We start from the raw sequence: 13,337 nt of genomic DNA, 5'->3' as shown, positions 1-13,337 counted from the left end.
CACACACACACACACACACACACACACACACACACACACACACACACACACACACACACACACAGACAGTCAAACTCACTCGCTTCCTCCCAACAGATGTTGAACAGCACTGCTAATGGAAAGTCAATGGGGAGGAACGATGTTAGCAAACAACAGTGCATTGTTCCCTCTGATGGATTGGGGTGTGTTGGAGCACACCCGCTCACCATCACACACACACACACACACACGTGCGTGCACGCACACAGGCATTAGTTCTGCTCTTTGATCATTGCTCATCTGGTTGATTCTCTAGCTGACCGTGTTTTCTTCTCTGTTGAACAAATAGGTGTTTATGTTAATTAAAAACACTTAAGCAACCTGAAAGACCCGGTTTGGGAAATGCATCAGTCAACCAATGTAAAAATGGGGAGGGGGGCGGAGAATGGTTTGACCCGTCAGATTTTTGGGCTTGTTTGGGTCTGCGGTGCTATAAGTTTAATATATAAACCATTTAAGTGCAGAACGTCATGCTGAAAACAAGAAAGAAGCTTCATTGGAGCTGAAGGAAATGAATAACTGTCTCCATCACCAGAGATGAGTGGACAGAGGCCATCCAGATGGTGGCAGACAAGCTGCAAAGACAAGAAGAGGAGAGGATCCAGTGCAGCCCCACCTCCAATATTGACAACATGGTGGAGGAGGAAATGGACATCTCCACTACACACCACAAACGCAAGGTGCTGCACACAGTCATACTGCACGTCGTCACAGCCGTTTCTCTGCTCCGCTTTAATGACTGTTCTACTCTATTTTAATTCTATTTTTTTTTTTGCTTATTAAAGCAGATTGTTAGTGAAAATAATGAATAATTTGCTCCCAAACAGTTCCTCAAATTGTAGCGTTGAATTTACTGTCCTATAGGAGCATGACCTGATTTACAGCTCCACTTGTGCCAATAAGTTGTTAATTAACTTGAGGTTATCACTATCACAAGAAGGCCTCCTCACACAAATTTGGTAGAAATTTTTAATCATCTACTTTTATTTTCTCGAGTCTGTATGACTTAAGAAAATCTTCCGTGATTACATGTTTATTGCTGTAGCTTTAAGCTATTTTGATACAGATTATTTATTTATTTTTGTTTTATGTGCACCTCCTGTTCAAATAAAAATGGAGTTATAGATTTTTTAAAAACATTTTCCAAAGTGCAGTTCAAAACAGAAACTCTGTGCTGCATTCATGTAAACTAGAGAAACGAGCGAGTGGCTCACTTTGTTTTATGTCGGGTTTTTTTTGGTTTTTTTATCTATTCTTATTCTCTTCTGTTTTCATCAAACTTCTAATGTAACCTCAAGACGCTAGTGACTGTGAGGAAAAATAGACATGGTTAATGACAATACAATTATCTACCGTATTTTCCGCACGATAAGGCGCACCGGATTATAAGGCGCACTTTCAATGAATGGCTTATTTTAAAACTTATATATATATATAAGGCGCACCGCATTATAAGGCGCATAGAAAAGACGCTTCAGTTCGGGTTGCCGATTTGTTCCGTACTCTATTTTTACACATCCACATTTGTAAAGAAGTGGTCCCCGAGTACTTTATATAGTAGTCTGCTCCAGTCATTGTTACACTCACGGTGTTGGTGTTGCGATATTGTGCCCAACTGCTTTCTGGGTAACACAGACCAACCGACACGCTGCCACCGCAGTCTCTGTCTCTCTTCCCCCGCCCTTTTGCGCCCCCTGACTTTAAATGTATTATCAACTTTATTAACAAACCAGCGTTCTGACAACTATCCCAGCATGCACCGCGCGCTTCTTCTTCTACAGGAGAAAATGAAGTCGGCGGCTGCTTACTGTAGTTACTAGACCTGTTGTGGCTCAATATTGGTCCATATATAAGGCGCACTGGATTATGAGGCGCACTGTTGGCTTTTGAGGAAATTGAAGGCACCTTATAGTGCGGAAAATACGGTATTCTTTTGGACGACGTTTTAAACTCATTTCAAAACATCTTCCTTTAAATGTCGGCAAGACTTCTTTAACATGACTCATGACTGAAAACAGGCACAAAAAAAGCTGGCTTCACAGGCCTTTATTTAACAATTCAGTAAAATAAAAATATTTCACTCTTGTGCTCATTACTATCTCTTGGTATATTAAATGTCTCTGGCTTCTCAACAAGTCTAAAGCGTCTTACTTTGACAGCGACTCTTCTGTGTTTCACAACAACAGACGATGAGTGACTTTGACTACTTGAAGCTGCTGGGGAAGGGAACGTTTGGTAAAGTCATCCTTGTCCGGGAAAAGGCCAGCGGGAAGTATTACGCCATGAAAATCCTTAAAAAAGAAGTCATCATAGCCAAGGTTTGTCAAATGAATTTGTGTAAATAATATTTTGATGCATTTCCACGTCGTACACTGAAAATGGTTGTATTCCGTGTTGTGCGTACAGGATGAAGTTGCTCACACACTCACAGAGAGCAGAGTACTGAAAAACACCAGGCACCCTTTTCTCACTGTAAGTATCTCATACATGCAACAGAATCTGTAGTATCAAAGCACAGATGAATATTTTATGGCTAATTTAAATTTGTTAATGCTTTGGTCTGCCATTCTGTTCTTTTATGGTCTGCCATAAAAGAACAGAGTTTAAATCATTATTACAATATTATTGTCTATCGTTCTTGCTGTGACCAGACATTACCTATTTAGGTTAAGAGCTGCTTTGTGAGAGAGCAGTCGCTGTAAAACAGGGTTTTACTATTATTTAAAACAACTACAAAATTATTAATATTCCCATGTTAAACGTCCTTCATTATTTTACATTTGTAAGTAGTGCAGACATTGGTGTTAGCATGACTGCACCAAGGCGACAGTTCCACCAACTGGACCACTGTGACAGAGATCTGAAAGCTCAAAATAATAAAGCAGAGCAAGTTAAATGTAACACATCCAGCCTTCCTATTATCTACTGCATGTAATGCTCTCTCTCACCCTCTTGCAGCCTCAGTGAACAGTAAACATGTTGTAGAAATACAATTTCCTTTCAAATAGCTATTGACTCAATGTTTAACAACATAGCGATGCTGCAAATTGTTTCCTCTGAGTCCTCTCAGTAACTGTGTCAACACCAGAGTGTTGCTATCAGCAAAACCAGGTATGGAGTGTTATCTGAGTTAAATTTTCAAGTTTTCCCGCCAACTGGCCGCTGGTTATTGCTGAGAATTGGTCAGTTTCTCACAGCGCCCCCAATATGTGCGCATTGATCAACAGCGTATCTGACATTTCTGTAGACGGAGCACCGCCATCAGTCGCTTGGACTTAATTGATTTCGGTTGTTGGCTTTGTTTTTCTTCCTCTCACCCCGTCTTTTAACGTACACAAGCATGCGTATGCGCATGTTCATCAAGGGAGCAATTATAGTTCATATCTGCGTTCACCCCCGTCACACCTGCAGCCACAAAGAGACGGCGACCAACTGTTCTTTTGCTCAGCAGCCTTTTTCCCTCAAAAGAAAACACGTGCACACATCCAATCCACACACGCACACACACACATATACTCGAACGGTACTTTCTTTGAACAATCGCGCAGAGGCATAAACAGTTGGAAGCTAAGTATGATGATGTTTTGTTGTGCCTGCTGTCTTGGCTACAATGGGACTAGAGTTCCACCTGCGCTCACAATTGTTCTCTCACTTCGCTGTTTACTTTAGGGTGAGAGGATGTGGGGACAAAGATGTGTTAAACAGGCAAAATGAAAATCTAGGTTTGTTAGTACTCGGTTTATTGATCTGTAACAGGTAATATTTGTGTGGATGCTACTGTATTGTCCAAATTCCCCAAAGAATGATCAGCTCCTCTGTGTATTCTTAGAAAAACGAGAGTCTTAGTAAATGCAGGTCTGTACGTTGGGCTTTCCCACTGAATGCAGCTGTGTTTGTAATACACACACACACACACACGCGCGCACACACATAAATGCACTTTGTTCAATTAATTGGAAATGTGTTTTTTTTTGTTTTTTTGTTTCAGTCGCTGAAGTATTCATTCCAGACTAAAGACCGTCTCTGTTTTGTCATGGAGTACGTGAATGGAGGGGAGGTAGGTCTCATACAAACACGTTCGTGGTTAGCCGAGTTTATGTTGCTGCTTCAAACAGCCAGTTGAACCGCAACCACACCACAGCAACCGTCAGCAATTAGTGCTCCGCTCACTCTGCAGTCAACTGACAACACACTGTGATGAAGCTAGGCATAGCTCTTAAGTGTCTTATCAAATTGATTTTTTTTTTTTTCGGGGGATGAATAAAGCAGTTAAAGTTTGTTTTAGTACACTCAGGATGATGCATGTGATTTGAGAAACCACATTTAAAATAAGAATAAAATGACTGAGCTACAAAAATCTATATCCTGTAATTTGTTAACCTGCTTGAGTTTTTTTTAATTTTTTTTATTAACAAACGTGTGTAAATCAGCCATGTTGCAACCACTGAACACCTTCTACTGTAGTGAAAATGAAGAAAGCAATAATAAATCCTGAGTTTGACGTCAGGAACAGACTAAAAAGCAAAATGGTCGCTTTTGTCGCTTCACACCCCAAATGTTGGTGTACTTTGTTCAGATTTTATGTGATACACACACCAACATATGAAGTACTTTATTAACAAAGTTTAGTAAGTTTGTGTAGCAATTATTGTAAAGTGGAAAAAATTGTGCATTATACACATTGTTTGGACAAAAACAAATCTGAAAAGTGTGGCATGCATTTATCGTCTTTCCTCTGTAATCTAGTACCCTGACATTTATTTTTATTTTTTTATGTAACAGGGACAAATATACTCAACATTGTTTCTTAAAAAGAAGTAGATGCTATAGCAATTGCTAATCCCCCCAATTCAGCGTACAAGAGTGGGCCACAATTCCTCCTCCAATCTCCACAGATGCTGAATATCACTTCTTGCATCCAAAGGTGGCAAGATAGACTAGTAGTTCTAAGAAAATCATAAATGGGAAACTCAGATGATCTGAGTAAACTAAAAATGTGCTTTATGACTGGAAACATTTTAAGCGTGATACAAAAAGCAAAAACAGAAGAAATCTCAGGGTGAATACTCCTTTAAGGCACTGTACATACAGCTGTTCACTGGAGAATCGCAGAACTTTTTTAGTCATGAACAGTATAAATCCACAGCAGTGCAGCAAAAGAAAGCATCAACACTCTAGAAGGGGCTAAAGTTTCTCTGTTGGACTCTTCCGAGCAGTTCTTTGCCAACCAACTGGCCTCTGTCTTGCCTCCTCATCTTTCTTTTCTCTCCCATTCCTCTGCTGCTCGTGCCTATTTACGAACACACCTAAGGGGCAGACAGGTAGCCCGAATGACAGTCAAAGAGGAAATGAGTTTGGATTCCCTCACTTTTCCAATTCTCAAATTTTTAATCGGGCCGTTTTTGCAATCTTGGTTCATTCCCTTAGTGCAACTGTCACCTGCTCCCCTCCCAGTTAGTTATGCGGCTCAGGCCGGTGCCAGGCTTGAGCAAACACACACAAAGGCAACACCAGCAGCGACACACACGGAGGACATTTTTACCTAGATGGACAAATTGTGACCACGCATGCCACACGAACACATCCACTCGCAAACCATTACAAACCTGCCACAGTCACAGCTGCCAGTGCACTGATGAAGGCCCACCTGTCGTTTCTACCCCCCTGATCCTCTCTCTTTTTCTCTCTCTCTTCCTCTCTCTCTCACACACACACACTCTCATGCATAGACACGAAAGGCCTTTGAGCAAGCTGGTCTGTAAGCGTCACTCGTGTTCATATGCAAACCTCCCTGTACAATTAATGGGAGACCTGTGGCCTTTGGCCTCATGGGCAATTTGTACAACGTGAGTGGTATAGCACAGCAGGCTTGTGTCAGTCAGAGGCCACACATGTGTAGCTGTGTGTCAACTTGACATCTGACAGCGAGGGGAAGCGTATGACTTCGAAAGTAAAATTGTGCGGACTACTTTAAAACAAATGTGCATGTCGGTGCGTGGAGTCAAATTATGGAATAGTTTGGGTGAGGATTTGGAAAAAATGTCCTACTTTAAACCAATTTAAATTACTTTGTCTTATACACTTTTTAACAATGAGGAGAATGATATATTGTTTGCAAGTTATAGTCTTCATTTTATATATGTGGCCATGAGAGTGAAAAGATTTATTTTGTAATTGTTGAGAAAGGGGCAGGTTTTTATAAGGTTCTTCTTCTTTATGCAGATTAATTGTTACAAGACAATGTTTGGTACCATTGGTAATGTAATGTGTTTTGTTGAGTGAATAAACTTATTGATTGATATATTATTTAAGTTTTTACCTGCAGCTAATGTGAATTTTATGCTGTTAGGGATGTATTTATGAAACAAAAACGAGGTTGTGTTCAGTACTTATTTCCCCCATGGTATGAGGTAAACCCACATGGGGGGTTAAAAATGAGTTGTTTGGTATAGAATTAGTCTCGTCCCAACACCAGATGTGAGAACGTAGGAAATAAAGATGGAGGCCCAAGAGGACGAAGCCAGTTAGGCCGGTAATGAGTGCTGCAGCGGAGGCAGGATGGCGAAGGTGGCGGCGTTGGCTGTGGCAGCCATCGTCGCTCCGTCTTTAACTGGAATGCTGTATTGATTAAACCCGTCGATTTGGCCCCCATCGCTCCTTGCCAGCGCCGTGCCAACGCAGCCCAGAGGGTAACATGGAAGAAGTATGTGCAGTACGGAGGGTAGGTGGGTTGGGAGGAGTGGTGGGGGCTACTAGATGAGGCGCCAGCTGCCGGGCGCCTCCACCAACCCTCCTCCGAGACGCCAACCCCCCCCCTGCTATCACTCTCCCCTCCGCTATCTATCATCTCAATATGGTGCGGGCAGCCAGTTTGTGTTGTGCTAATTTCCTCCAATAAATCAGTAATTATTGCTGTGCCGTCCCTGCTGTCTCCCCCCCCTTTACCCTTTTTTTCCCCTTTTTTCTTTCTTTCTTTTTTTGCTTACTCTCGCCCCTCTCTCTCCCTCTCTTGCAGCTGTTTTTCCATTTGTCCAGAGAGCGAGTGTTCTCGGAGGAGCGCACGCGCTTCTACGGTGCCGAGATTGTCTCAGCTCTCAACTACCTGCATTCAGCCAAGATTGTGTACCGGGACCTCAAGGTAAACACAGCCAAAGGAGTAAAAAGGGGAGGCTGGAGGGGGCACTTTTTTTCCCCCCTTTACAGCTCCACAGTTGTGTGTCTTTCGTTTATGTAGGTATTTTTATTTTTTTTGTCCAGGTTGAGACAAGTGGTTCAGAATGGGTTGTAATTAAAAAGTGGGACAGAAACCGACACAAAGCAGAGAAGATGGGGGTGAGGGGAGATGGGGGTGAGGGGGGGAGGGGGGCTGATGCCACAGAGGTAGAGAGGTAGATTGCTCCGTCTGAGCGCCTGCCTGGCAGCCTTGGCCTCAGACCCGCTGACAGCAGCCAAGAAAACGGGAGGGAAGAAAAAGAAAGAGAAAAGGCAGACGCAGAGTGAGAAAAACACTTCAGCCATTAAAATTAAAAGGTTGAGTGGCTCCACAACATGCCTGAAGTTTATTTCCCTCATTTGTTCAGAGTTGTGTGTTTTGAGCGCGCCTGCACACTGTTGGTGTTTATGTGTCCGCCTCTGCTCTCCTGCTTTGGAGAGGTTAAATCTTGGCGTCACTGTCCACACAATCGTCCTTGATCTGTCAACAAAGCCCTTCACTGTGTAGGTATTGTGGTGCTTCTCAGTGATGGATGATGACAATCGCTTGTGTCTTTTGTTTTGGGTCCAGTTGGAAAACCTGATGCTGGATAAAGATGGTCATATAAAAATCACAGATTTTGGACTCTGCAAAGAGGGCATCACTGATGCTGCTACAATGAAGACCTTCTGTGGAACGCCGGAGTACCTCGCTCCAGAGGTAACGCTTTACGCTAATTGTTGGTGTAGCTTTATTCGTTTCTTGGTTTCTAAGCCTCTTAGTGTCTTTATTTAAATGTATTATTTTTCTAACTTTAACAATCCTCTGTTGAATCCTCCTGTTTACCTGTTTTGTGTCCTAATTGTACACCTCTGAATGCAGCTGACAAAATATTAAGTGAAAACATCTACCAGAACTATAAAAGATCTCTTTTTGGAATCAAAACAGGCGACATTTTCTTTCTAAATGGATTCAAGACAATTTCAGTGCCTGGATTTTGCAGCATCTTCCATATTTACTGGCCCTCCAGGTAAAGAAGTGCATAATAAACTGATCTTTTATTGCAGTGGGCATGCTATTAAAGGCATATGTATATATTCAAAAGAAATGGCCTTTACCCAACCTAGACCTCCGAATCAATCTACCATCTGATGGATAATGAGACAGAGAAATTCTCTGTGCCATTTTTTTAGTGTCTAGGATTATACTACTGCAATAATAAATGTCTTGATTCATGTCTTCTTTTCATATTTATTGAGAAAGGTCTTGAATGTAACGACCAAACTTCCGGTTTTGGGTCTTTTTTACATTTTGGACCAGCTAAGAATGGACCAGAAACAGTCTGACAGTAAAGGTAAACGTAAAGGTTATTTATATAGCACATTTTCAGCAACAAGGCAGATCAAAGTGCTTATAGTACAGAATCCTTGAATGAAATTACAATATTTTAGAGGTTCATTGTTATCACTGTTCACAGAAATAGTGAAACAAACATGCATGTGATCTAAACACATTATCAAATGGCTTTTCATTTGATAATCTAGATTATATGCAGCTAGAATAACACTATAACATGTTATTTTGTTACACATTGAAGTCAATGTAAGTATGACAAGTTAATATTAGCTGGTATCTGCTCTGGTAGCTAGCCCGCTAGATAGAAACTGTTATTGCAGTGTCAGCGTTTGCAATATCTCAATAGCAAAGAACTGCTTAAATGAAACAACATATTATATATGCAAGCACCATGCATGCAAATTCTGCTTGTCAATAATATATTTTTGACCTGTTGCATAGACTATCACTGCCTTTGACGCCCATACGTGATGGATGTTTTTAGTGGCTGTAATGCTGGGTGAAACTGTGATGAATCAAAAGAAAGAGAGTCAGAAAATGGAGGTTAATCATAATCGATATTCAGTAATACGATCAGAATTATAGTTTTTTTTATATCCTCACTGCTTATCAGGAAAATGTAGTTTCTAAAAAAAGGTGTTAATCTAATGAGATTGATAGCTGATGCTCCTTCGGTTTACACACCGTGACTGTTTGCATTTTTCATAGGTCCTCTGTGAAACAGCTTGCCAACCAGCTGGTGGCATGGCAACTGTAGTTTTAAAGCGGCTTTACTTAGACGAGTGGGATGGGCGGGGCTCCTTTAGTTTTTCCGGTTTTGCTACTGGTAACAACCAAATAGCTTTTTTTCCCCTGTCAGTATGTGTAAAACATCAAAGCGTTACCATAGTCAGCTGACCGGCAGTGCTCAGCAACAGGTGGGTAAGAGGTAGACGTAGCCTAGGATGAGCTACGTCTATTTAAATAATCAAGATGAGCCACAGATGAGATCAAATGAGCTGCATATGAAAGGTAGAATAACAGATGAGACATGAAGTGCGGTTGTAACACGTTAGTGGAACGTGGTGACTAAGCAGTGATGAATTTCTTTCTAACTTTGACAGCACCCACCCTCTGCGTAGCTTTAATCAGCTGATGAGTGACACCGTCGTCAGGGGTCTGTTCCGTAAAGCGAGCAGCTTGACTGAGGCCTTGTACGACATCAAAGCATCTGTGGCGTCCACAGGCGGCCCGTCCGTTAGGCAGCGTCTCTCCACCAGGACGGCCCTCCGTACACCGGGGGGGACTCGTGTCGCCCGCCGCACAGCAAATGTTTATCTAACAGCAGCTCCGTCTGATCGGCTTAACCGGTACTTTGATAAACGAGTTATAGGTTGGTAACTAGTTACATTTTCACGAGTAACATTTTGGAAAAATATCACTTTTAGGAGTTTTTAAAAAAATATTTTTTACTAAGCTGTACTGTTTACTTTTAATTGAGTAACTTCTTTTTTGTTTTATGAAGTATCGCTAATCTTGAGTCGGCCTATCATGATAACAAATTTAGCTGGACGATAAATTGTCCCAGAACTTATTGCGATAAATGATAATGTTGTAATATTGTAATGAGACCCATTTCCAAGTAATATAATGGTAATGGCATAATTAATGCAAGAGCACATCCTCAAGGATCAGTAAACTGTGAACACTTAACAGTGGAGGTGGAAGCCCTTTTAAAATAAAACGGAAAGAAAACATAAATAATTATGAAGTCTCTGCAAACAAAATTATCCTTTCAAAAATGGGTAGTTGAGACCAAAGCACCAGACTGAAGACTTTTGTCATCCAGTTTTTGGTAGGAAGAGAGAAAAAGGATAATTAAACCCAAATGGAAATTGCTGAGCTCGTTTTAATGTGTCGTACGATCAGTCGGTTTATTACTGTTGTGTAAAACTTCTGGATTCTCCACACACTCTGAGTAACTTCACTGTACGAAGAACAAATTTGTTTTAACCAAAAATTCACCAGACACAGAAACACAACTGCAGTTTATGTTACATTTTCATACACTTTATATAGAAAAAAAAATTGATTTGAGAAAAGATGTTTCATTTGCACAATTTTAATTTGAAATTATGTCATTTTCATATGAATTATTGTCATTTTGACTTAAAATACCAAAGACAATCCATCTTGTGTAATTTTTAAATATTTAATGATGTTTGATCGTACTTTATACCAAATAGTTTTTCACTCGAGTCTTTTCTTGGACAGCTACTTTTACTAGAGTACAGTTTTTGGGTACACACTAATTTCCAGTGGCTCTCCCAAACACATATTGTGTTTTCTTTTGTGAGTATGTTTGAATTCGTATTTCTCAGACTTCATAATATCAGGGTGAAGAGTAAATATGCAGCTCCTGAGTGTGAATGAGGGTGTTGCTGGTTGAACTGGAAAAGGGCACACAAACACACACACCAAAACAGCCACATTCTTGTACTTCGTTTTTTTCTTCTTCTTCTGCTGCTGCCGTACGCTGTCCAGCCGTCAGCGCTGCCTCAGCGGGAGGCCAGCGGATCAACTGGCGAGATGGATGCGGGGGACTGTAGGTGGTGGAGATGGAGCGACGGAGATGTGGATGTAAAGACAGGAGGAGTAAAGAGGCAGAGTGTAGATCCCACTCAAAAAAAAAAAAAAGTATGGAGGACAATTTGGCGCAGCATTTTGTGCCTTTTTTTGTAGTCCCTTCCTTTGCGTGCCAAAAGCTGATTGGAGGCTGTTGGTTATTTTTTCACAGGATGTGCGTCTCTGTGTGCATTTATGTGTGTGTGTCAGTGCTGTGGAAAGTGCGGGCTAAAGCGAGGCAGATGGCGGCAGATGGGCGAGGTTGGAGGAAGGTGCTCGGGAAAAAAAAAAAGAAGAAAAAAAAAAAACCCTGGAAATCTACGCCACTCGCCCGCCCGCCCGCCTGCACACTCTGCTCGCCCGCGTGTAAAAATAACACGGTTCGCTCGGAGCCAAGTTACAGAGATGCAAAGTAGCCGGGATTAAAAAGAGGAAGGGGGGCTCAGAGAGGGGGTGAGGCGGGGGCCTGGAGGAAGACGAGAAAATATTTCAGGGTTACAGGAGTGGAAGTCGGATGGTTCCTGCTTTTTCGCTGTCTGTGGAAAGGGTTCAGATGAGGAGTGAAGGAAGACCGACTCACTGCACCACTGAAGACGCTAAGCGTTAGCTCGAGGTGTTGTTGTTTCAAGGACGGCCACAGTAAATAATAAAGAAAGGAAGAAAAACGTCAACGTGAGAATAATGAACAGAGAGATGGGACACGTGGGGAGTGTTTTCTCTGCTCTTTCCTCCATATTTTCTGTGTTTGACACATTTCTTTGTGGCAATTTTGCAAGTGTTAAAAGGGGGTGGATCTGGTCCCTTTCCATTCCACTGCGTGTGCGTTTCTCTTTTATTTTGGTGTGCCGTATATGTGACCTTTCTACTGTAAATGTTTTACAAACATAGCGGCGCACTCAGCTGTTAGCGGAACATTTGAAAAATGCTAGCAGATTGTCAGGGTAGACCCGTTTCCAAATAATGACACTGTGCAGAGAGAAGGTCTGTGTCTGACATCAGCAATATGGGATTGTATGGCCACAGTATATGAGGTGTGTGTGTGTGGGAGAGAGTGTGTGTGTGTGCTCCCCTGCTGGCTATCTGTGCTGGTGCAGCCACAGGCGTTGTGCGCCTGTCCCGTCCCGTGTAGTCACGCCCGCTTTGCCAAAGCCCCCCGTCCGGTGGACAGCAGCTAGCTGCCACATGGCGGCCCCAGTGGGGACCGGGACGGGTCGGGACCTTCTCCCTCTCTGCTGCTTTTAATCTCAGCTCCATCTTTCCTGCTGATGGTTTAAATTGTCCCTAACTCGTCTCGTCCCATTTATTTGTCAGCTCTGGCGCTAAATTGTACACACACACGTACACCCCGATGCCTCTGCGCCTGAGGCTGTAGGGCAGCATTCTGGCTCTGTGTGGATTAATCTGCTCCCTGCCTGCAGCCGAGCTGCCACCACCTCCTTCAGTCATGGGTCAAACTAAAACACACAGCTACATGCACATGCGTACAGAGCCTTGCAAAAAAAACCCCCAAAAAACTCACTCCCGTTGAACTTTTCTTTGTGTTTTGTCATGCCGCAACTGCAAAGTTCAGTGTATTTTATTGGGATTTTATCTGATACTAGTAGTGCATAATGTTGGTGTTTGATAGGAAAGTGAAGCATAGTTTACTCTTGTTTGTGTGCATGTATTCATTAATTTCAAAAATACTTTATTAAGTACATTTATTTTCTTTATGGAGACTGAGGAACCTATCAGAAAGGTCAGGAAGGAATTTGGAAACCTGTTTGTCCATGTAATGTGAGAGGCAGAGCAAGGAGAGCGTTTGTCAAAGCAGCAGCCACGAGGTCAGCCGTGACTCTGGAGGAGCTGCAGAGATTCACAGCTCGGTAACGGGTCTTAGCTGTGCACTTTAACAGATGTGGCAGGAATAAAGCCATCGCTGGGAGACATGGTTTGCTGCAAACCATGTAGAGGAAAACGGTTCAGGCTCAGGTGGAATGAAAACTCAACTTTTAGGGTTTTTTACCAGGTTTTTGTACAGGAAAACATGGTGGTGGTGGCAGCATCATGCTGATCAGGAGGGACAGGAAAGCTGACCAGAGTTGATGCGAAAAACGACAATTTATGCTTTTTATTTTGAAATTTAAAAAAAAATCATATTACATCA

At 42.1% G+C, this 13,337-nt stretch overlaps 1 protein-coding gene across 3 annotated transcripts in view; it reads left to right on the top strand.

Moving 5' to 3' along the window:
- Positions 1-13,337, top strand: part of akt3a (AKT serine/threonine kinase 3a) — a 63,734-nt gene that overhangs the window by 38,943 nt on the left and 11,454 nt on the right. For all 3 annotated transcript variants that reach the window (XM_008429170.3, XM_081616645.1, XM_081616644.1), the window contains 6 exons: positions 575-719; positions 2,226-2,357; positions 2,446-2,511; positions 4,028-4,096; positions 7,055-7,177; positions 7,823-7,951. In XM_008429170.3, coding sequence (XP_008427392.1) covers positions 575-719; positions 2,226-2,357; positions 2,446-2,511; positions 4,028-4,096; positions 7,055-7,177; positions 7,823-7,951 — 664 coding nt within the window. The remainder of the gene's footprint in view (positions 1-574; positions 720-2,225; positions 2,358-2,445; positions 2,512-4,027; positions 4,097-7,054; positions 7,178-7,822; positions 7,952-13,337) is intronic.

This window comes from Poecilia reticulata, chromosome 15 (assembly GCF_904066995.2).
Source record: "Poecilia reticulata chromosome 15, P_reticulata-male-v2, whole genome shotgun sequence".
NCBI lineage: Eukaryota > Metazoa > Chordata > Actinopteri > Cyprinodontiformes > Poeciliidae > Poecilia > Poecilia reticulata.
This window is presented reverse-complemented; position numbering and strand designations above follow the sequence as displayed.